Source organism: Beta vulgaris, chromosome 4, assembly GCF_026745355.1.
Source record: "Beta vulgaris subsp. vulgaris cultivar EL10 chromosome 4, EL10.2, whole genome shotgun sequence".
Taxonomy (NCBI): Eukaryota; Viridiplantae; Streptophyta; class Magnoliopsida; order Caryophyllales; family Amaranthaceae; genus Beta; species Beta vulgaris.
This window is the reverse complement of record NC_079205.1, coordinates 30,200,495-30,225,906: the sequence shown is the minus strand read 5'-3', so window position 1 is coordinate 30,225,906 and position 25,412 is coordinate 30,200,495. Positions and strand designations below refer to the sequence as shown.

Here is a 25,412-nt window from a genome sequence, read left to right as displayed (position 1 = left end):
TTATATTTCACTTATTATGAAATGGAGAAAGTATGACAAATATTGTACCCCGCCATATATCGTGCTCCTCTAGTGTATTGACATGGTACAAGTTTTTTCTTTTAATCGTGACATGGTACAAGTTGGGCTAAAAAAAAAGTTGACACAAGTTGCGAGTTGTCCAATTGGCACAAAAGAAAAGATTATTCCCAAGACCAAAGATGAAAGACCACAACAACTAACAAGTAACAAGTGAAAGAAACGTCACTCCCTAAAATCAAAAATAATACTGGTGCTCCATTCATCTCACTCTCTTCTTTTGTCATCATCATTTTCTACCAATCCGCAACTTCAAGCTCATCGCAAGCAGAAAAAAATTGAGGCCATGGCTGCTACACATTCTTTCCTAACACCCACCATTTCTCTTCGTCGAGCCAGCTTGCTACATTCTCTACCTCGGATTTCTCGATTTCAGACTCACAACAAATGTTCTTTGATTCCCTTTTTTTCTGGTGGATTATCTCTCTCCAAAAAACCGTAAGTTTATCATATTATCTACCATTTCTTAGATTCTTAATACCTCAAAAAATAAATATTAAGAAAGATAACACATTGCATGCTGAAATCGCAGTGATTTTGTAGGCTAATCGTTGACTTGCTGTCAATTCTCTAAAATTAGTGACCTTTATTTTTTGTTTTATAAAAAGGGTATTGCGGATTTTCTTGTTTGCAAGTTCAGTGTTTTTGAGGTTGAATTAGAGTTTGTAGATGAATAATATATGCAGAACAATATAATGGATTTTCTTTTTTGGTTAAATAAAAATTATATTGCAAAATAATGGGTTTCCTAATAACTTCAAATTCATATCTTTGTTAACTTATTGTTTCCTGGGTGTTGGGATAGGAGTGTATGGCAGGCTTCTCCTAACAGTACAAATTCTACAAGTTCATTGGTAAGTTGCTGCACTTATATTTCCTTGCCTTGTTTTTTATGACCATTTTGTTAGAAACCATACATTATAATGAGATATTGCTGTGAAGAAATGATCAGATATGCTACTAAATTGGTTGTGAATATTCTTCGTTAGTATTTGGATGATTGAGGTCATGATTTTATTGCATCCTTTTTTGGAGTTTAATGAATTTTCTTTTTTCAAAGATACAAGGAAAGTTTAAAATTTCCTTCTCTCGTTGAGTTTGATGAAATGTTCTCCTTATCTTTAAACAATTGGATAAATGACCAAGATTATACTGATTATGTCATGCCGCAATTCGCCTTGAGAAAATCTTGGCCCTGTTTGGCAAATAGTGTTTAGAGTTTAGTGGTTAGAGTTTTGAGTTTGCTGTTAGAGTTTCGACTTTTTGTTCAGCAGATTTGACGGCTGATTTGACAATTTTTTTTATAAATGTGTTTGGTAACAATTAATTGATTGCTAAAAGCTTATTGCCATCTGTTTGTGTGAAATGACATTTATGGACATTCTAATACATATAGGTAGTATTATTTTTAGAGGGAAAAAAATCATTGAACATATTTTTACCTAATCCTTCTAAAGAAAAAGCTCATATTAGGAGCTTTTTCATTTTGAGAATTTTTATTCCAAAACTCTCTCTAAAACCCTCTTTTACCAAACACCTCTTTTAGAGTTTTTGACTATTAAAAACTCTAAAAGTGGTCCAAAACTCTCTTTTTGCTCCAGAATTCTAATTGTCAAACACCCCCCTTATAAGGTCTTTCACCGGTAAGACTAAACTTGTTTCAAGAATAAATTTAAAGTTGAAATATTATTCAGATATTCGTTGAATGGATGTATAGTTTTTTGGGCGTTAATATAGTGTATAGAAAGAGTTGTGAATTGTCCAAGGTTGTTGTGTAGTTTTTGGTTTCCGAACTCATGAGATCTTTGGTTGTCTTGCACCATCATATCCTTTGTATTCTATTGGCCATGATTTGTTTTTGGTAGTAGTATGATCTTGAATCTTCTTGTTGTCTGTAAAAACTGTTTATGATGTACCAAGGGCCTGTTCTCCCCAGTTTATATTCAGTTCAATTCAGTTCAGATCACATCAGTTCAGATCAGATCAGTTCAGTTTAGTTCAACTCTTGACAATACTTTTACTCTCACATATCACTATTCATTTCAGTTCAATTTAGTTCAGTTCAATTCAGTTCAGTTCAGCTGTTTTATGCCGAAGAGAAGAGGCCTTAAAACATCAGATTCCTTTTATAACATTTTATGCTTAGATAAGAGTTCTGATTGGAGGCTGAGTTACTTTGTTCCATTGTCTAAGCTCTTTGTTTTTTTGATGAAGGAATTCACAGCGCTGAAAATGGCCTTGTTAGATATGATGTTCTTTGTTGTAGTGTAATTAATATTGTCTGTTACAATTAGCACTTCCAAGGGATGGCAATGGGCTGTGTCAGACCCTTATATTCACTAGTTCCAGCTGGTTCAGGGTATAAAATTGGTTGAAAAATGACGCATTAAATTATACTTCCTCCGTCTTTTTTATAATTGTAACTTTTTTACTTTCACGCTTGCCAACACATGATTGTGACTATTTATATCTTTGATCTCCTATTAGTAAAAATCACAAGAGTTGATTAATTTGGAAATTGTAACATTGACGCTAACCCAACAACATATGACATGATAGGACTTACTCCAAATATATTAACAACAACCTATAGTCAAAGTTAGGATATAAATAGCGTAAAAGTCAAAGTGTTGCAGTTATAAAATAATCAAGGAAATATATTCTCAATTTTTCTGTGTCTCCTTGATCCTGCTATTTATTCCCTATCTCCCAATTTCATGTTTTCCCAATTTCTATGGCTCCTTGATCTTTCTATTTACTACCTCTATTCCAATTTTATTCCAACAACACTATAAGACATGGAACCACTACCTTGTTTAGTTCTGTAGTGTTCCTCACTCTACCACGACATGTATAAGACCATTATGGGTTATTATAAGATAGCTTGCAGAAACCGGGATTTTTGCTTTTCTATGGTTCCTAACAGATACTATTATTCAGATTATGATGTATATTGGCATCAAATTGCATTCTAGGCCCTATTACGTAGTTTATTCTACACCTTATGTTGTAACGTATGAATTTCTTTCACAATCCCATCTCAGATGCTTCACATTAAATGCTTCTAGCGTCCTCAGAAGTTGAGAAATAAGCCTGAGGTGTCAAGATTTACTGTATCTGCTCTGACTTACTTTTGCAGATGTCTGATGGGGAGTCTGATCCTATCCCAGTTCCCGTAGTTCTAATTGATCAAGATTCAGACCCAGTTTCAACAATTGTGCAGCTCAGCTTTGGGGATCGCCTTGGAGCTCTCATTGACACGGTGAACTTACATGCTTTGCTTCTATGCTCTTGCTTGAAGTGATATATAGGTCTTTCTCTTCTAGAGCCTCGAGCCTTCGAAGGATGTGTTGTTGAATGTCTTCTTTTGGTTTGTGATGGTAGATGCATATTTTTCTGGTTACATTCTATTGTTCTTCAATACCACTCCTGCAGCAAACTAGTTGTTTCACTTCTTGTTATTCTTATCTTTTTTTTATTGTGCTAAATAATATCTTAATGTGTTCATTCTTCATAGATGTTCATGGGAGTAAGATACCTTTTTTTATTCTGTCAGCTCCTTATTTTTTAACTTATATATTTTTTTATTTTATAAAAGACCTTCACTCTGGCAGCATATGCAATGATATATTCTTTGTTAGTGCTACTTTTAATTTGTAAAATTGCAACTGCAATGAGAAACTATTACAAGCAACTGTCTAATAGAAAGACTTATAGATGATTTTTCGTCAAGTTTAGTTATAATTTTTTCTTGTTAAGTGCTTCTCAATTGGGCTCGTTTATGAAAAGAGAAATTTGTATTTTTTATTTGTTTAATTTTATTGTGTTGACTTTTGACCTATTCTTTGTAATCCTTATTGCAGATGAAGGCGTTAAAAGATTTAGGTTTAGATGTCTCAAAGGGTACTGTTTCTACTGAAGGAGCTGTCAAGCAGACGAAATTATTCATAACACGACTGTACGTTATGGTTCTGACTTCTGCACAATACTGATAATTGCTAACTCCAACTCTGTTTTTGAGAGTTCAAAGAGCTTATGATGATGATAGATATCTTATCGTTGTTTAATTTCTGCCTTTTTCTAAGACAGAGATGCTTTTGTTACTTAAGAGTTTCGGTGACAACACTCTTATGGTGAGAAGCATGAGAACTACTTATCTAACGCAAAGTTAACAAGTTTAATAGTTGTAATCAATGTCATTGTGTAAATATACAATTTTCTTTAAGTTAAACCTAGTTTAGTGCCTTTATTTCTTTTTTGAGAAAATCTACAATGTATAGGTAACAAAGGGTTGTTGGTTATTGGTCAAATAAACATGGTAGATCCAAACACCTAGAATGATTGATTCTAGCTTATTTTCATCAATATAGATATAATATAACTTTATAACACTTAGAAAAGTCAAAAAATAGATTGACAATTAATCATTAATTCTCACCATAAGCATGGTTCTCTTATATATATATAGAAGTGAGTTCATATGAGAATGCATAGTTACATGAGAAACGAGAATGGATTTTACGCGTTATAACTCTAATGAACAAGTGATGTAACTCTAATAAAAAAAGTGATGTAACTCCCAAAAAAAAAGTACTAGAAAAAAAATTACAAAAAAAATATTTTTTTCGAGGCTCGAAGTTTTTTCGGGGGTATAATTCTAATGAACAAGTATTGTAACTCTAATTCAATCGTGTGGTTGAGATTTATTCTCATTTCTCATGTAAGGAGGCATTCTTATGTGATCCTACCCTTATATAGATATATATGTGTTAAAAGTATGAGATCCCCTCATTAAGCTATTACAGCTATTTTGTAAGATCCTAATATTACGGATTGCTTCATTCTACAACAGGAACGGAGTATAACTAGGATAATTTCGTGGAATTTTTGGTTACTATGTGACTTCACTATTACATCTATTTGTATTTTGGATGCAATTTTTATGTGGTTATCATTTTTAGATGCTATCAGATGCGCATTTCTTGTTGGAAACATAGTTTCAAGCTTATGATGAAATATCTAACAGTATTAGCCAAGTCTAGTCACGAGGCCTTTTTGTTTCTTAAAGAAATCTATAATTTTCTTTTATAGAGCTAGACACTGAAATATTGTAAGGACATGACGTAACATTAAGGCGACACTATGTCAGTGACTTTGAGGATAGCCGTCGAAGGAAAATCATAAAGTGATGGGATATGGACCTGACGCTAAATCGCCTGAATGTTAACACTGGGGAGCATAGCTCAAACTTGTTGGCACAAGCTTAATCAGGGGTAATATTAGTCTAGCTAGTTCGCAGGTTATTTGAGCTCAGCTTGAGATTTTCATTAGCCGAGCAAAGTTAAGTTTTATCAACAGGTTTATGAGCACGAGAGGTTATTGCAAAGTCTTGGAGCAGCTCTCCCCCTATACACACAAGCTCAAAGTGCTTCAAATCATTCTATATTACTAATTCTAACGTTTTAGTAAGCTTATTACTAATAGGAATGTTATAACCTAAAAGAGTATTTACATGACAATTTTCGAACCAAGTGAAGTTTTAAGTTTAGATGAACTTGAAAAGTTTCAAGTTCATACAAGCTTGACCCGAGATTAGATGTAAGCTAGAGTTCGGCTCATTATTACACTACCCTGTGTGCTCAATGGTTCAACACATCCGAAGGCTATTTGCTTACTGAAATAACTCACAACTGATATCTTAAGTCTAGCTGTCTACTAGTATAAGAGTTGGAATCTAAAGGGATATCATTTTTTTTTTCTAAAGTTTATATGTATTCAATGACGAGCTACTTATCTATATAATTCCAGAAGCTCAATGCTCCATGTTACTAGTGGTTCAGCTCAAAGATGTAAAAAATAAGCAACTGAAAGAAAGGGATATGAATGATTTTTTTCTTGTAGTGTGAACTTGAATAGCCAATTAGAACTAAGTTTTTGCTTCAATTAGTCTCCTTTGGAGCAGCTAACCTCCTTCAATTATTAAAAAGTTATCTGTCATTTCTGCTTTACTAATTCATGGTTTTAGTCAGTTTGGATAGTGCTGAAGCTACTCTCCTAACCATGAAGAATAACCTCTAAGCAGTGCGATCTTTACTCCTAACCTTGCCAACTAGTGTTTAATACTATGTGATTAGCTCTTGATTAAGAATATCCTCCCAAAAGAATAAAATGAGTAAAGTCTTCGAAATATCTTGCTGAGACGGATTTAGTTCCAGTTCTGCAAAAGGAAGCATAGTAGCACAGTACCAGCCACTGGGTGACTGATTATATCTTGAGCTGCTTTTTTGAACATCAGTGACGCATTCCAGCTTCATAAATCATGTTGCTCCCTAGTCAGACCTACATTAGGCCATTAGCATCTTGTTAAATGTTTTCTGTGCATCATGAGATTTAGCCTATTGTCTACAAAGCTTTGACTGGTAATTGACACTTTCGCTTGAAACATCTGTGGTGAATTTATTGCTACAGATTTCTTCTAAATTGATTACTGATGTTAGATAGGGGGATCCCTTTTTGCACTATGAATGACCTCACCATTTATAGAGTATTTTTTTTTGTTTGAATATGTTAGTGATTCTGGGCGAAAAGTTGAGGATCCTGATATGCTGGAGATGATCCGCCTTACCATCATTGACAATCTACTGAAGTACCATCCAGTAAAATTTCACCCTGGTTCTGCACATACTTTTGTATCATTTATGTGGGTGCTTAGAATTGTGGGATTGGTGGTGTCACATTTCTGTGTGTCATGGGCTTAATTCTTTGTCTTATTTCTATTATTCAGTTTCTTTTATTATTATATCTTCCTAGGAATCTAGTGAACGACTTGCAAGGGGAGAAGCTTTCGGTGTCAAAGCTCCAGTGGCAAAGGTGATAATCTTGAAAAGCCTAATCTTTCTGTTCTGATAATCTGTAGCATGTAAATGCTAGCATGCTGTATCTACTCTAATCAAGCATAAATTTTCTTTTTGTAACGAACACCTAGGTTTTGACTTATCCATTCTTTTTTGCTTTTTTTTGTCAACTGTCATTGCATTTTTAACTTATGTTTCACAGCTGTACTTTCTATCTTTACTTTCACAGCTTTACAGGCGAACTTGAAAGATCTTAGTTTTTTTTTCAACATGTTAAGGTCAACATGTGAACTCAACTACATTGACGATTTCACGTCACATTCAAAATGATTTTGATGGTGTTGGTGGTTTATCTATTCAAGGGCATTATATCTACCTTCTATCTTTTCATATGTCCAATTTAATGCAGCATATTACCTGCTTGAGTAGTCAGTGTAGATACCTTACAATGAATCGGTTGCATTATGCCAAAATCCCGTCATTTGTTATTTGGGTTGGGGGGGATGGATGAGGATTTCTGCTCTCCTCTTAACTATGTGTTTTGTTGTTAAGCTTTTATATTTGCATATACATCCTCTGTCTATTTTCTATTGCAACGATTTCGTTTATGGAGTTTCAATATTAATTGCAACATTACTAAAGTTGGGTAAAAGTTCTCTTTATCTCTCTCCTATCACATGGGTCCCTCTTTTTATCTCTCTCCTCTTCACATGGTTTCGTTAAATTTAGTGCCAATCCATGATGTTGCAATATAAAAGCTACTGAGGAAGTCTATCCTGCCAATCCTTGACCTTTGCTCACTTCTCTTTGATGGTCTGTTCGGCAAACTTAGTTGTTCGTTAAAATTGTAAATTGCTATCCTAAACCACCAAAAGCTAGTTTTGATAACTTTCCACAAACACAACTTGGAACTGCTCCATACATACAACAAGTAGTTGCGCTAACCACTAACCTCTCCTGCAAAACTCTAGTACGGAAGAGGTTTCATTTGATTTTGTAGATTTGATGATGAGAAATTTGCAAGCTACAGCTAAAGGGCTTATTAATCTTGCCAGTCACTTATGCCTATTTCATAGGCATAACAGCATAAGGTGCAAGAGATGTCATAAAATGGTTGTAGGGAGACATCAGGAGGATTACTTTCACTTATTTACTCTCTTTTGCTTTTCTTCAAATTCCATCTGTACACATGTACATACGAGTTCTTCCCCTTTCTAGTGTATCTATCCTGCTTGGAATAAAACGGGACCTCATCGATGAGATCTAGAACAGACTATTTGACTTCAATTAACGCTGCGTTATGATCATCGTCAAACACCATCAGCTCTTGGTACCGTGCAGACCACCGGAGTGAGATGGTATGCTGGCATATACAAGTCAATACAGTCAATGATCTGCTGCAAGCAACTTCAAGAACTTGTAGATCTGTGCTTACCTCCAGCTGTTTCTCTTTTTTTGGGTATCAGACCAACAAAAAGACTTACATGGACCTGATAGTGTTGATTGTGGACCAAAAGCCATACACGTGTGAAGTCAAGATGCTTTATCCAGCCCTCCAAAACATAGTGACCCTCTTTTTCCATACAGTACCATTTTTTTTTTTCTATAGTTACTCATCTTTTATGCATGCTATTTTCTAAAATAGTGATCCTCTTTCTTTTTCCTTTTCTGGAAAATATGGTCATGCTAGTTACCATGTAAAAATTTACCGTTTCTTACATAGTAATAATTTTTCTTATATCCATCTAGTCACTTTCTTTAACATATAAACTCTTCTTGTATATCTATTGTTTTATAACATAGTGACCCTTTTTTTTTTCATATAGTCACCATTTTCCACCTATATTTACTCCTTTTTATATCTGAAATTTGTAAACATAGTTATCCTGTTTTTCATATAGTCACCATTTCAAAAATAAAATGCAAAATCATTGAATAACTTTTAAAAAAATTATGAATTTTTGTGATTTTTGTTTGCGTATGATTGTTGTCAAAAGCATAAAGGATGGATGTTGTTAGAAATGTGTTGGGAAGATGGGGGAACTACTGTCAAGCAGGGTTTTGAGAATGGTGAAGTTTCCCCGTAAAAAAAAGGCAATACAGGAATAATCATTTTTGGTACGGGGGGGGGGGGGGGGAGGTTACACGTGCTAGTATTAAGTCCACATGAAATATTTAATTTTTTTTAACCAATCTTGTCCATAGTGCGTACTGCATGATATAGAAATTCAAGGAAGCCTATTTTCTCCTATTTTCTTGTAAGTAATTTATATTTTATGCATCGTTCCTCTTCTAATTTCTCACTTATTACTACTTTTCCCTTTTTGGCTCGTTTGTTCATTGAAAATTTGTGAAAATTGTTTCGAAAACTGGAGCGGCTCAGATTGAAGACCACCATCAAGAATGTGAAAATGCTTGACGGGGTTTAAAAACCCAGTTTGTATTTTAATGTTATGCTCTGAATATTAGGGATGAAATGATTACTCACTTTAGAAGCTTGTGAAGATTTTGTGCAGAGGTCTACTGCACAAACTTGCAGCTGACATTGTGGTTGACTCTGCTGCTACGTGGAGGCTTTCGGATTCCCTATTTTCTCTCTGGAAAGAATTTTACTCTGTTGAAGCAGGAGCATTTCAAAATTGTGCTAGTCGTAATACTAATACATGTGCAACCTAGAGGAATATGACATGAAGATTTGTGTTTTGAGTGCTTGATGATTCTTTAGTTATATAGATCCTTCCCTCTTTGTGTGAAAAGGGATTTAAACATGATAAGCAACATTTCTGAAATTCATGAGAAGAACCATCAACAAATAGCTTAATGTAAATGAAAAATTGCTCAATATTCTTACAATGTAAGACTTCTCTGTAAAATATTTATTAAAGTTCTACTATTAACTAATCTCTTCTTTTACTGAATCATATTGCAGCCTGATGTTGATGTGGCAACTCATATCCATGTTCAAGAGGATGGACCTAAGAGGAGGTTCGACATCTACCCATGACGGCATTGCTATTCTAAGCCAGCCCTTTTTCCTTTTTGTGCATTTGTGCTTTATGTAAAGTTATTAAAGTTTAAACTTGTGTAAGTCATAAATTCTTGTGCATCACCAGTACAAATATAGAGGCATTGATCAAAGTTGTTTGCTTCTTATGTATTATTAGCTGTATAGTTTATATGGAGAATAATTCTGAAGTGGGAGCTCCTATAAAGATTAGTTGGAGACCAAGGGGTAGTAGAGCTGCATATTGCATGCGTTTTTAAAGAATATTTACTGGTAGTTAAAATCCTGGCGAAAGTAGGAGTCTTGTTTTAGGAAATTTGACAAGTTTAGATAAAATATAGGGCTAAAAGATTTACTTAGATTTAGATTGTATATCTTGTCGGGATTAGTGTAAATACAAACTAAATCTGGAGTGGTTTTTGAATTCAGATTTGTTCTAGGAAAATATTATAATCTTTATCGAGTTGTGAGATTGATTTGAAGTTGCTGTAGGATTATATAGCTGCTTTAGTTGGCGGAGAATCAAATTAATTCCAGAAATTTGTTTATGGCTCAAAAACATGCCTTCAACTGTGACTACTGCATGTCTCATTGTGTTAGCTGGTGGTTTAAACCTTTAGGCTCTGAAAAAGAAACACCTAAATATTTTAATCTAAGATGAGCTGTAACACCTTTTCTTTGTGTTGTCTCACTAGCTAAAATTGCTCTGGGAGATGTACAGTAACAATTTCTAACATGCTGTTTTTTCTGTTTTATAGTTTGCTCTGTATAGAAACGGCAGATCGATCTGGCCTGCTGATGGAAGTCATAAAAATTATGGCTGATATTAATGTTGATGTGGAATCGGCAGAGATTGACACAGAAGTATTGGCTGTTTGCCTATCTTGTTCATTGTTGATTTGATGTCTTTTTGGTCTCTTTTGTAGTCATTATTTTTTCTTTCATACAGGGACTCGTAGCCAAGGACAAGTTTCATGTGAGTTACCGAGGGGCAGCACTGAACAGTTCTCTGTCTCAGGTGAGTCTATTTGCAGGTTAATCTTGATGCTAAATTTGTTGCCAGCTTTCTTTATGCAATAGTAGGGGACTGCACCTCTGTATATATTCATATGAAGGATGTGGCTTATTGTAAATTTGTATCCTCGAGTGATGGAGTATTTTTCAGTTGTGGTAAAATATTTCTTGGGATTTTCAGTCTTCTCGTGGCGAACCCTTGCTTTCGCATCGCTTTGGACATCTGTTTCATACTTGCATTGTATGAATTTAATAATTTTTGTTTGACTTAGTACAATCAAATTTGCAGGTTCTAGTTAATTGTCTCCGTTACTACCTACGAAGGCCACAAACAGATGAGGACAGTTACTGATCACAAGAGCTTAAAGTACCTCTATTGAAGTTGTGACCGTCGTTACGTTACTGGAGGGTGGAGCCGCCTGCTGTACCTGCTGCAAATTATCCCCCCACCATCTTATACGAGGAATGGTAGCTTCCCTGTTGAATTTGAAACAAAATTTGTAAATAAGCTCAATGCCTGAAACATGTATCCGGTCAAAGTTGTTTCACCTCTATGAAAGTGTCATGAAGCTTATGAATGGATAATCAACACAAGCAAATTTGCACAAGCGGTGTGTTGTGTCATTTTTATATTTTTTAGTCTTCTTCTGTGATGTATTGTGGACAAGGCGCATGAATGTGCTGACAAGCATAGGTCCATATTTTCTATAAGAGCATGTATCATGAAATTCTTAAAAGAGCTTTCCGATTAGCTCTCCGAAGAATGAGAAAATTGAGAGCTACTTTTTATCCAACATTCGGGATTTTTGGTGTCTTGGTGTATTTCTATGGAGACACTTTGAAAAGTATTTTGGAGGAGATACCATTTGGGAGAAATAGGAAATCCCTCTTCATTTCCCCAACGAATCAATTGGTGACACATGGCACAAAGGAATGAGTATGTTAAATTGACACGGGGACCATTACATAGTGAAAAGGAACGGAGAGTTCTTTAACGAGCTTTATTGTTGTTGAGTGTTTTTTAAATATAATTTTTCAAGAGTAGATTGAAGAGAGAAAATAGTGGAGAGTTAAATAGAGAGCTTTTATCATTGTATATGCTCTATGTGTTTTCAAGGATCAATAATTATTAGATATTCTTCTTTTTTCTTGAATACTATTTCCTCTGTTTTTATTTAGATGCTACATTTTTCGAAAATATAAATGTCATATTACTTGCTACATACCATAGATGGATTCCTTTTCACCTTAAATATTTTAAAATAGGATTATTTGCCTAGAAAGGGCTCAACTATTCCCCATTTATTTTAATAAGTCCCACCTTTTGATTATTCCCTGTAGGACCCAAGTTTCACATATTGTAACTTTTACAAGACCCAGCAGGTAACCAAACTGCTATAGCAGGTTGAATGTCATGTGCTCACAGCTTAATGAGAGCACGTGAGTTCCCTTTCATTCACTTCTCCTCCACTGCATCAGCTGGCCGGAAACAGGGGCTGAGCCACCCCTGTCGCCGCCTTCCTAACCCGACCCATAATCTCTCTCTTCCTCTCTCCACCCAACCCACCCCAAGCCACACCCCTCATTCTGCCACCCTTGCCGCCACCTTCCCAGCCCCCTCTCTCTCTCTCCCATGAAAAAAAACTCAAACCCAAACACCCACACTTCTGCCACCCTTGCCGCCACCTTCCCAGCCCCCCTCTCTCTCTCTCCCGTGAAAAAAAAAATCCAAACCCAAACACCCACACCCTTCTCTCTCTCTCTCTCTCACCCCATCACCTTTCTTTCTTCCTCTCGTCGATGAACCCTTGCCTATGTCGCACTGACGCCTAGCTCCCCTTTTTCCTTCGCTCTCCTCCTCTGCGCTGCTGCTCCATCACCCCTTGCTTGCCGGAGTTTTCTTCTCCTCTTTCCTTCGCTCTGTTCCCCGATTCGTCTGTGTTGTTGCTGCCGCTGAACTCGCGCCGTGAAGCCGTCGCCCACTGCCTTGTCTCGTCGGTGTTCCATTACCACTCGCCGGAGCTCTACTCTCTCAGCCATGGTGATGGGGTGAGAGAGAGAGAATGGTGTGGGTGTTTTGGTTTGGGTTTGGGTTTTTTTTCACGGGAGAGAGAGAGAGGGGGGCTAGGAAGGTGGCGGCAAGGGTGGCAGAAGTGTGGGTGTTTGGGTTTGGGTTTTTTTTTTCATGGGAGAGAGAGAGAGGGGGCTGGGAAGGTGGCGGCAAGGGTGGCAGAATGAGGGGTGTGGCTTGGGGTGGGTTGGGTGGAGAGATTTAACCTTCTTAACAGGTTTTAAGTAAACCGGGACTTATAAAAGTCACAAGATGTGAAACTTGGGTCCTACAGGGAATAATCAAAAGGTGGGACTTATTAAAGTAAATGGGGAATAGTTGAGCCCTTTCTAGGCAAATAATCCTTTAAAATACTAATAAAAAGTTAGTGATCTCCTACCTTCTCTTTTAAAATATCATATTTTTTTTGAGAGGTTTAATATACCATACTTTTTCCATAACAAATGTTTTTTTTATTCAAAAAGTGATAGTCTCCCACTTTCTCTCTCTATCATTCTTAGAAAGGTTAATTGGCTAGAACAACACGAAATATGCCTCAAGTGCACTAGCAACACAACCTTTGACGGGTGCAGTGCATAGCACAAACTTTAATACGAGGTGCAACCGATAGCATATATGTGACCAAAGCACGGAGATTTTGCCGAAGTTATAGAATTTTCATTATTTTATTAGTTTCTTTTCTTTTTTCTTTTTTTTTGCCTCTATCTTCTTTTCCCCCCTCTATCTTCTTCTTCTCTCTCAATCCTTTGTATTCCTCCTCCCCAACTCACCGGAAAACCTCCATTCCCCCACCCTACCTAAAGAAAACTACTACTTTCCTTCCCCACCCCTGACACCAACCCCATCTCATTCCCCAGCCCCCAAGAAGCCAAAAGCACCCCCACCCAACAAACCTTCTGTAACAACTCTCTTTTTCACTCCTCCCCAACCTTTTCCATTAGAAAAGAAAACCCACCTCCCCACCAAAAAAGCCCACCCTTTCACCCCTTTCCACCCACTCTTCCTCACCATCATCATCACAACACTAACCATATTAGAATCTCACCTCTCGACCACCTGAAATGTGAGTTGGATTTGTCGTGTTGGCAGGGCCGTCTTGAAGATTTTGGGGCCCCGGTTCTAACATGAAAATTGGGCCCTAATTTATAGAAAATAAAGATAGAAGGTTAGAGTTCTAAAGATGGAAAGTTGAAAATCTAAAAATAAATCATTAACAAATTTATTAAGGGTGGGAAACAAGGGATGATTTTTTCAAATATGAAGTAAAATTTTCAAAATAATATATTTTGGGGCCTTTATAATTTTGGGGGCCCTGTGCTGTTGGGCTCCTTGCACACCCTCATCTACCCCTCTGCGTGTTGGGTAGTCTTGGGGGCTGGGAAGGGAAGGGGATTGGCGTCGGGGTGGGCAAGGGTTTAGTGGTAGTTCTGGTGGGTAGGGGTGGAGTAGGTGAGGTTTTCAGGTGGGTGAGGGAGGAGGAATTGAAGAGAAGAAGAAGAGAAAGAAAAAAAGGAAAAAAAGAAAAAGTATTGAGGGCGGAAAAAGGAAAAAGAAAAATAAATAAATAATGAAGATTCCATAGCTTCAGTGGAATCTTCGTACTCCGGTCACATTTATGCTATTGGTTGCACCTTGTGTCAAAGTTCATGCTACGCATTGCACCCATCAAAGATTGTGCTTCTCAGTGCACTTGAAGCACAGTTCGTGCTATTCTAGCCAATTAACCCTTCTTAAAAACTCCCCACTTCCTCTATGTAGCATTGAAAAAAAAAAGCACAGGAAGTATCATTTTAGGGACTTATGACAATCAAGCATTGATCTATGTTATTTGATGCTTGAGTATTTCTAAAAGTTTTTATTTTGTTGTACATGCAAAAAGAAAAGGGCCAAATAATACTTCATCTGCAACAGCCCGCTCTTCCGAGCTACTAGCGGAAACACACTCAACATCCATAAACTAGAATTAACTCTTAAATAAATTCACTGGCAGCGGGAAAATATCCTTAAATACACAAATAACTCAACTAATATTCCCAAATATTATATACAACGAAATATAAATAACTATTCCTGAATCAGCTATTTAAATACAAACTTAATCCATAATCTACGACGACATCATAATCTCGCTTCACTTCCAATTCCGAGCTCACAATACCAAAACCTGCAAATTCAGGGAGAAATACAAAACAAACAAAATTCCAAAATGAGTGGAAAACTCGTAACCTTTACTTCAGCCCGTTATAAACATTTTATTTCTCAAATCATTTTCATCTCGTTACACCGCTGGCATAGTTCACTCTCTTAAACAATTTAGTGACAAGTACGAGCTTCAGACAAAGGACAAACGCTGCCTCCAAGATTCGTTATGGAGCTCAGCAATACTAACCCCCAAGGTTTGTTATGGAGTGTAGCCGACCGTATCAGGTCAAAGAGTAACCGTCCTCCACCCATACCTTGCCGACTTTCTATTTTCAGTTCACAAACTAAGCCAGTAAAACAGGTTTCGCATTCATATTCATCGAATACCATTTCCATAATCAACTCATAACATCACATTAATAACTATGGCCATAGTACACACTTAAGTATCAAAAATAGAATAGAGATCCAAACACACATGGGCATGAGTAAATGATTTTACTGAACATAAAAGTTACCTCATACGCAGAACCATTCCCTAGCTACGACATAATAGAACTTTGAGAGCTTCATAACTCCATAAATTCTCTTCAACTCCTAACAATCCTTAACCTCAACACAAATGATAAAACTAATTACTAAAACCATTGTCACAAAATCTCAATTAAAGAAACTATTCTCATTAACCTTTCTTGAAACAACCTACTACACTGATTAAACTAAATCCCAAAATAAAACCTAATGAAATCCATTTTTGTAACTGTTAAACTTAACATCAAACACAACTACTCCAACATCAACACAACATCAACAACATAACAACTCCACCAACACCACCACAACACCCACCACCACCACCACAACAACAACAACGGCGCAACAACAACATCAACGCCCAATAACACCTACTATAATAGAGTAGCAACAACAACAACACCTCCACCACCAACAACAGAACAACGTAACTATAACTCTAAATACCAACTAGTCTAAGAATTTAATACAATAACAATAACAACGACGCAGGAACAACAACAACAACAAACCACAACAACTTAGGATTGAATTACGCATAAAAGGGGTCTAAATTAAGAACAAAGAGGAAATATACCTCTGCTCTACTAGGAGAAGCGAAGAATAGGGCATAGAGGGGGGGTGGTTTCGAGTCTTCGAAGACGACTGAGCACCGGCGAGAAGAGCAGAACAATGGCAACACCACCGGCCACGAACACCAGTAGCGCGACAAGATTCCAGCGACGTTCATCGAGCAACAACTCAAAGCAACAACAACAGCGACAAAACAGGGGAGGAGAGAGAAAAGGAGAACATCAACAGCGCCGACAAGGGGGAAACTCCGACGAGCCTGGAAGAATCGTCGGTGACGTGCAGACGAAGGTGAGCGAGAGAGTTTCACGGTTCTGGGGTTTTTGGGTTTCCTCAATTGGGGTTTGGGGTTTTTCAGTTTTGGGGTTTTGGGGATTAGAAGACACGGGGAAAGAGAGAAGTAATTGGGGTGGGTTTGGGGTTTCATTGAACCGACAACAAGAAGGGATGGGAGCCCGACTTTGGTTTCCTAATCGGGTAAATACAAATCCACAAATTGACGCGATATATAAAATAATATAATAACTCCATAAAAAAAATTAATATAACGAATATATTACAACAAGACAAATAAAAATAACACTCCACAACTCAAATAAAAATAAGAATTTTCGGAACATAATTAGCTTAATAAATATATTTAATGTTTACATAAACGCGCTTAAAAACAGGGCTATTACATCTTCTGTCTCATAATATAATTTACAAATTCTTTTTCATCCGTCTCATAATACTCTTCACACTTCTATTTTTGAATATGACCCACTAGTATTTTAATCTTTCTACCTTTTAACACATTGGCTCACACTCTCTATACTACAAATAAAATAATATAATTTCTACTACATACCAACTTTAACCATTGGCTCACATATCTCTTAACCAAATAAAACAATACTACTAGTCTTACTTATTAACTTTATTTCAATAAAATAATATTTCGTCCTTTTCAAAATAAATGACAGTTTGACTTTTGCACTATTCACACTATCTCGTTTGACCATAGTTTGTGATATCTACGTAAGGGAAAATATAGTCGTGCGGGATTATGTTATATTTATCTCGATATATGCACTTTCTAAATATCAATATTTTATAATTTTTACATGTAGGGGATTAGAGATAATAATAGTAAAAGTTATTTGTTGGCAAACGTGCTCGAAAAAGTTTGTCAAAGTATTTTGACACAGAGGATGTAATTAATAACCAAACAATAACTTGTCATCTAAAATTACAAACCGGGCGAAAAGTGTCAAAAGTACTCTGGAACGAAGCAGGGACAGAGCCAGCAGGGGGGACATGGGGACAAACGTCCCCCAACTTTCAAAAAATAATTTCACGGTGTTTAAAGAAAATGAAAAAACAAAAAAAAAAAAGGAAAAACAGACGAACTGAGTCTGGACACATGAAACAAACACTAACAATCTAACATACCGCCTTTGAGAGAATTTGAGGAACCAAGGAGATAAAGTTTAAAATCCTAACTCCCACCACGAGCCGTCCAGTCGCTTGTGAGGAACAAAAAGGAAGAAGATTTGGACTCAGAGACATTGTCTCTTTTTCCTCACTCAATCTCTTCCTGATCTTCAAGGTGAATTCGTTTCTCTCTCTCTTTCTTCGATTACACAATTTTAGGTTTCGAGTTTTTGTCTGTGTCATACAACTGAAACTTAAAGGTTTATTTGTGAAATTACAGTGTGGTTTGTGGAAACCACTATTAGTTAACCAATCTTGTTCCTTATGTTCTTTCTTGTGCACAAGAGAAAATACAGTAAGGTGGAATCTGGTTTGATTCGCCTAAACGTGTATGTTTATTAACTAGTTGTTTATAACTTATGAATGCATGTAGTCAAAGAAATTTATAATCCAAGTGGTGCACTGGATGATGTGCAAATATAAAGTGTAGCAACTAAATAATAATGTAGAATATATAATCAAAGGTGATGCATACTTGTGTCAATTCAGTTAACCGGTTCAATTGACTTCAGTTCAGTTAATTCAGTTCGTTTTTCCCAACTTAATTGATTCAGTTTAAATTTTTTCGGTTTCTGTTTCAATCCATATAGTTAATTCAATTTCAAGTTTAGTTATGCTCATTTTACTTTACATTTATCTTTTGGTTTGACCTGTACAGTTTAGTTAAAAGTTAAAACAGTTGACTATTTACCTATTATTATCGGTTAATAGTTATTTTCAGTTTGGATTTAGTTAATTTCAGTTTATTATGGAGACCCCCATCAACTTGGTTGAAATTCGATATCGGTTATGCGGTTATGCCATATGCGTCTTTTTCCTTCGGATCGCACTTCAAATCAAAGATTTGTTTATTGCAGAGAGTTTCAATTCCTTTGGACTTTTGCCATATCGGTTAAATCTATCAGAAACAATGATACCATCAAGAGCATGTCTATATTTCTCTATAAAAGCGCATTTTGAAGTTGCTATGTTTACTGTTAAATTATTTTATTAAAGGTTCAACATTTGGCTGATATTGAAATATTCAATTACAAATTCTTCATTATAGAATTTCTAATTATTGTTCATTTGTGTGTTAATTATAATTACGTTAGTGATGCTAAAACATCTAATCCGATTGATGCAAGTTGTTATATGAGATAAAGGAATATACCATCAATCAGTGACTTGTGTAAGCTGATAGAAAGTACCAATACTACATTCAAGTTAATAGTCTTTAAATTAAATTCATTTCGAAACTGTAAACACGTTATTGAATTAGATTAATATGCATCAATAATGTAAGTCGATAAGTTTGTTCAATATAACAATACTCCATTTAAGATAATCGTCAATAAGCTATATTCACTTTGAAACTCAAAAACTCTACTTGAATGAAAACAAGTTGTTATCTAGTAAGACCAATGAAAGGCCTATAACAATACACTTATATGCTATAATAATAATCTTTACTTTCTTCCTTAACTTTCTACACATGTGAGTAAAAACAAGTTATTTTTATCAATGGGCTTTATATACATATTAATATAGTTCTACGAATATACGATCAATTACTAATTTTTTATAAATGGCTACGCATGGGAATTTTTTAGGTGAATCACATATATGAATATTTTTAGGAAAAATTCCGTTATTAAGCAGTTTAGCTGGTGGGAAAGCTTTTCTTTGTATACCACAATATTGATTGTTGTGTATTCAAACGTAAAATAGGAATGTAATACTATATCCATTCCTAAATAATAGTTACACTTATACTTTTCATGCATGCCAATGCAATACTTTGAGTCTTTACATCAATAATATGTATTTGTAAAAAAATATAAAAAAATTGATATTACAAAGTACATATGAGACAAATCAAATAAGACCCGACATGACTATATTTTCTCTTACCCATAAATCACAAATGATAGTCAAATTGAAATTTGTGAATAGTGTGAAAAGTGAAAGTGTAACAATTATTTAGGAACATAGGTAGTGCAATACAAGTAACAAGTCTACTTTAGATTTTTTAAAGTTGGTAAGATGAATGATACCAGTGAACTGACACGTCGCACAAGTATAACCAGCCAGATTTGCAGGTCCAACTACTTGGAGGGAGGCACAATGATAAGGGAAACCTCACCCCAAGAAGCCTCTAGTGGAATTTGATCCCATTACCTTGAAGTCATGAGGCCAAACGTTTACCACTAGGCCAAGCCTTGTTTAGTACAAGTCTACTTTATATTGTGTTTGCAACAAATTTGCATATCATTCATTATATAATAATTGAATGTTTTTCTTATAAAATTACGAGTTATATTAGATGAATTTGGGATATATTAGCCGTCATGTTATTAACAAAATAAATAAAATTAGTTAATTAGTTGTATTTACAATAGTTTCAAAATAGTTTTCAATTGACTATAATTCAGTTCAAAATTATTTTCAATAGATTTCAGTTCAATTTAAAATAGTTTCTCATACAATCAATTTCAATTCAGTTTGTATTCAATTTGTATTCAATTCAGTTAAGTTTTGTTTACTTTAATTCAGTTGGCTTTTTTTTTTTACTTCACTTTTCAATTATGGGTCTCTTTAGTTCACTTTATTTGGTTCAGTTGATAATCAATTTGCAGTTTAACCAATAGTTTTCAACCAAACTGACAACTCTAGTGATGCATGAAACTTACTATCCAAATTTGTACGTCCATGCTACCGTCTTGAACTTTAGGAAAAAATTGATTTAATCAATCCCAACTATGAGCGTCGTCCTAACAGAAACAACCCCAACTTTGGGAGGTATTTTACAATAGTAGTCCAGGTCAACCAGTCACTTGTATAAGAGGTAAAACATTTTTTTATTTAAAATTTTTTAGTTTTTTTAGATTTTATATATAATTTCTTATCTTTTTTTTCTTCCTCTCTCCCTCACCTCCTTCTTTACCTCCCCGGCCATCCATCCCTTCTCCTGAGGCTGCCACCCCTCCGCGCCACACATCCCTTCCCCTGCCACTCCACAACCGCCTCCCCTTCCTCTGCCACCCCACCCCACCCCCTCTGCTATTTACTAAATTCTCAGCAATGGATGTTGTGGTCTTTGTGCGGGACATCGTTGAGACTAATCCTAAATTACGGGTTTCCATCATAACATGGCTTTTAGATACCTTCTATCTAATCTGTGCTGCAAGTGTTTATTCTTGTGCTCTGTGGATTATCGGGGAGTATTGTCTTTCACTCTCGGAGGTTGGGAGTGGGATAGCAACTATCAAGCAAGGAGAACTTCCATTTTACACCGCCGTCGAGGAAGGAGAGGCCCATGAGGTCCCCAGGAGTGATTAGTAATGAAGCTCACACATCAGTTTACACATCAGCATCAACAATTCAGTTTATTACTTAACAGTTAGTTACAAAGCTGTTAAAGTTTGTTAGAGGAATGTACACCTCAGCATTATTCTGTTATTGTGTACTATATATATCCACATGATACTGTAATCAGAGAATTAATGATGCAATAATAATTCTCCTTCTCTCTCTTTCTATTCTTTTCTCAAACTTTCTCTCTGTGAAAGTCTAAAAATCATTATGGTATCAAAGCAGAATTCCAATTGATCCTGGTGAAATTGTTGCCTTTTCAATCTTTCGCAATTTCAAATTGAAGCTAAGTATCTTCTGCATTTTCAGCTACAAATCATTTCTAAGATCTACAGAATTCAAGAATTGCAAAAATTGTTCAGGTTTTGCGTTCAATTTCTCAATCTAATTCTTGTTTGCTCAAGTTTTTCTTTAGTAAATAATCTTGTTTCAGTTTCTTCACTGATCAAGAATTCTGGAAATTCTGTGAAATTATTTTTCACAATTCAATTCAAATTTCCTATCATCTTCTTTAAATTCTCAAAAACTTGATTCATCAAGCCTCAAAGTACTCGAACCACTTCTGCATCAGATCCTTTTAGTCTGTATTATATTCATCGTAGTGAGAACATGCACTTCTCTTCCATTGATAGCTGAAAATTTTAATGGAGAATGTTATGGAGAATGGAAGAGAAGTATGAAAATTTCTTTTTCTGCTAAAAATAAATTGAGCTTTCTAGATGGAAGTCTGTCTAAGCCTAGTAGTACTGATCCTGATTACAAAGCTTGGGAGAGATGCAATGATGTTGTTATCTCCTATATTCTTAGATCTCTAGAACCTAACATTGCTAAAAGTGTAATATACTTGAACACTGCTGCTGAAATCTGGAGTCATATAGAGGAAAGATACTCACAAACCTCAGGTCCTCAGTTTTACACTTTACAACAAAATTTGTCTGAAATTTCATAAGGATCAGCTATTTAGGATGAACTAAGTGCAATCAGGCCTGTTCCCGCATGTTCATGTAATAAATGTACATGTAATCTCACGCAAAAATTTCTAGCACAACAAGATGAAGACAAACTAGTTCAATTGTTGATGAAACTAGATCATAAATTTAGAAATGCTAGGACTAACATCTTGATGATGCAACCACTTCCCAAGATTTCTGTAGCTTATAGACTTCTCATTCAAGATGAGAAGCAGAGAAAAGGTTTCTTCCTCCAATTTTGGTCAAGTCTATTCTAACTCAGCAAATACCAACAGAGTACACTAGTTACAAATACAAACAATCTCCTAAGTTTGTATTCCAAAATTCTGGCAAGAAACTAGGTGTTGGTGGTAGTAGTTTGCACAAGAGACCTTACTGTGATCATTGTAAGAGGCCATGTCATACAGTTGAAGCTTGTTGGCAGATCCATGGCTATCCATCTCAATTTCAGTCCAAAAGGGAAGGTAAAACTGTTGCTGTTGTAGTCCATAGAGAATTTCAAGGTGATGCTATTACAGAAGACATCACTCACATCTCTGAAGGACAGTTTCATAACATGATGAAACTTCTATCACAAGCTGATAACACTACAACATGTTCAACATCTTCATCATCTGCTCATATAGCAAGTACTTATCTTATAACATCCTCCATGTCTAGGTGGATCATAGACAGCGGGGCTACAAATCATATCTGTAATAATCTCAATCTTTTTACCTCTTTTGAACCTTCCCAAATGGTGCCAAATACTATTACTATTGCAGATGGTAAGCAAATAATAGTTGAAAATTTAGGAGAAGTGCAGTTTGGTAATGGTATTACATCGAAGAAAGTCTTACATGTTCCCAGCTTCAAGTTTAATTTATTATCCACACATAAGCTTTGTCAGGACATGGATTGTGAGATCACATTCAATGTTGATCTATGTTTACTTCAGGTTCCTTACCTCCACCATTCAGTGGTTCTTGGTAAGCTTCAATCTGGGATGTACACTGTCACTGAAGATATAACTATTGATGTTAAGCATTCTACTTCTCAAGATTTAGCTCTTGTGGTCAAATTAGACATTGTCAAGCTGTGGCACTTGAGGTTAGGTCATTTACCTTTCAATAAATTGCATCTTGTTCACCCTGATATACCTAATGGCATCATTTGTGATTCTATTTGCCAAGTATGTCCAAAAGCTAGGCAAACTAGACTCCTTTTTACTGCTAGTGTATCATATACAACAAGATGCTTTGAGCTTGTACATGTAGACACTTGGGGTCCATATAAAACTAAAACATATGATGGATTTTCTTGGTTCTTGACAATTGTTGATGATTTTTCAAGACATACATGGATATTTATGATGACACATAAATCTGATGCAACCACTATTTTGCAACATTTTCATGCTTTAGTTCATACACAATATCAATCTAATATTGCTTGTTTAAGAACTGATAATGCAAAAGAGCTCCGTGAAGGAGAAATATTGGAGTTGTTTAGCTCTACAAGCATGAAACACCAAAGATCTTGCACTGAAAATACTCAGCAAAACGGAGTTGTAGAAAGAAAACATAGGCATCTCTTAGAGACTGCCAGAGCATTATTCTTTCAAACCAATGACCCTGTCAGATTTTGGGGTGAATGTTTGTTGTGTACATTATTAACAGGATGCCATTAAGTAGTGTGGGTTTTCTTTCACCTTATAAGAAATTACATGGGAAAGCACCAATTCTTGAGCACTTGAGGGTTTTTGGCTGTTTATGCTCAGTTTCCACTATTAAAGCTCATAGAACCAAACTTGATCCTAGAGTAACATAATGTGTATTTCTTGGCTATCCACCTGATCAAAAAGCCTACAAATTCCTCTCCTTGGACACAGGAAAGGTTTTTATTTCAAGGGATGTTTATTTTCATGAACATCACCTACCTTTCCATCATTCTGAACAACCAAATTCTTCACAATCTTCTCCAATATTCTTACCTGCTACTACTCCAATTGATATAGCCATTAACTTCAATATTTCTGAACCTTTTCTTTTTCCTTCTGAATAAAATTCTCCTATGTCATCTTCTCCTACTTCATCTTCATCTTCATCTTCTCCTTCTACACCTAACACCCAATTTCATACATCTGTTCCTACACAACCCTCACCTACAACGTCCTCACATATACACCCTATCCCTAACCTGAGACAATCCACTAGAAATAAAACAACTCCAACTTATCTTGATAATTACATATGCTTTGCAAAACAAGTGTCTCCTCATTGGTGCAACATAGTATCATTTCAATAACTTCCTTCTACTCTTCAAGCTCTCATTTATACTACAAGTGAGCACACTAAATTAACCAGTTAATTACTGGGAGGCTTCTCAACATCCTGGCTGGGTTGAAGCTATGCAAAAAGAACTAGCTGCCCTAGATGCAAATGACACATGGGAGTTAGTTGAACTTCCTAAAAATAAGATAGCAATAAGGTGCAAATGAGTATATAAAATCAAGCTCAAAGCAGATGGCATAGTAGAGAGAGTAAAGGCTAGGCTTATCGCAAAAGGTTTCACACAAAAGTACGGGTTAGATCACAAAGAAACCTTCTCTCCAATCACTAATTAAGATGACTACTATCCGATGTTTATTGTCGGTAGCAGCTAGTAATAAGTGGCCACTTCATCAACTTGACATAAACAATGCCTTCTTACATGAAACATAGAAGAAGAGGTTTATATGAAGGCACCAGAAGGTTATGCTAATCCTAATCATCTTGTTTGTAAGCTTAGAAGATCCCTCTATGGACTCAAACAAGCATCTAGGCAATGGTTTGCTAGATTTCATAATGAGTTAGTCAAGCAAGGGTACACTCAGTCCAAGAATGATTATTCCCTTTTTTTGAAGAAAGATACTTCTTCTATTACAATTGTTGTTGTCTATGTGGATGATATCATCCTTACAGGGTCAAATGTAGCTGAAATTATGACCTTAAAGTAACATCTTCATGATACTTTTAGTATCAAAGATCTTGGGCTTCTCAATTACTTGTTGGGGATGGAAATTAATCACACCACTACTGGAGTTATTGTAACTCATAATAAATTTAGTAAAGAGTTACTAACTGATTGTGGCTTGGATGTTTCTAAATTGGCTAGAACACTATTACCTCCTGGAATTAAATTCAGTGTTGAAGATGGACACTCTCATTCAGATCCAGAGCAATATAGATGTCTTGTTGGGAAATTAAATTTCCTCACTCACACAAGACCTGACTTATCTTTTGCTGTTTAAACTCTTAGTAAGTTTATGCATCACCCAAGATCCTCTCATTTCAAAGCTCTCCATCATGTACTAAGGTACTTAG

The 25,412-nt window shown here is 35.7% G+C and overlaps 1 protein-coding gene across 1 annotated transcript; it reads left to right on the top strand.

The window, feature by feature from the left end:
- Window positions 1–215: 215 nt before the first annotated feature.
- On the top strand, window positions 216–11,744 carry LOC104884399 (hypothetical protein). Its single transcript, XM_010669040.3, has 10 exons — window positions 216–516; window positions 884–932; window positions 3,218–3,340; window positions 3,942–4,036; window positions 6,650–6,734; window positions 6,889–6,948; window positions 9,862–9,917; window positions 10,695–10,800; window positions 10,886–10,954; window positions 11,240–11,744. The coding sequence occupies exons 1-10, from the start codon at window positions 365–367 to the stop codon at window positions 11,300–11,302; spliced, it is 858 nt and encodes a 285-aa protein (XP_010667342.1). The 5' UTR covers window positions 216–364; the 3' UTR covers window positions 11,303–11,744.
- The last annotated feature ends 13,668 nt before the right edge of the window (window positions 11,745–25,412 follow it).

What these genes read in the sequence shown, in the direction of transcription:
- LOC104884399 (XM_010669040.3), top strand. Translation starts at nt 365, where the DNA reads ATGGCTGCTACACATTCTTTCCTAACACCCACCATTTCTCTTCGTCGA. An exon ending in TTATCTCTCTCCAAAAAACC is followed by an intron (nt 517 to 883) that starts GTAAGTTTATCA and finishes GTGTTGGGATAG; the next exon opens with GAGTGTATGGCAGGCTTCTC. An exon ending in CGGCAGAGATTGACACAGAA is followed by an intron (nt 10,801 to 10,885) that starts GTATTGGCTGTT and finishes TCTTTCATACAG; the next exon opens with GGACTCGTAGCCAAGGACAA.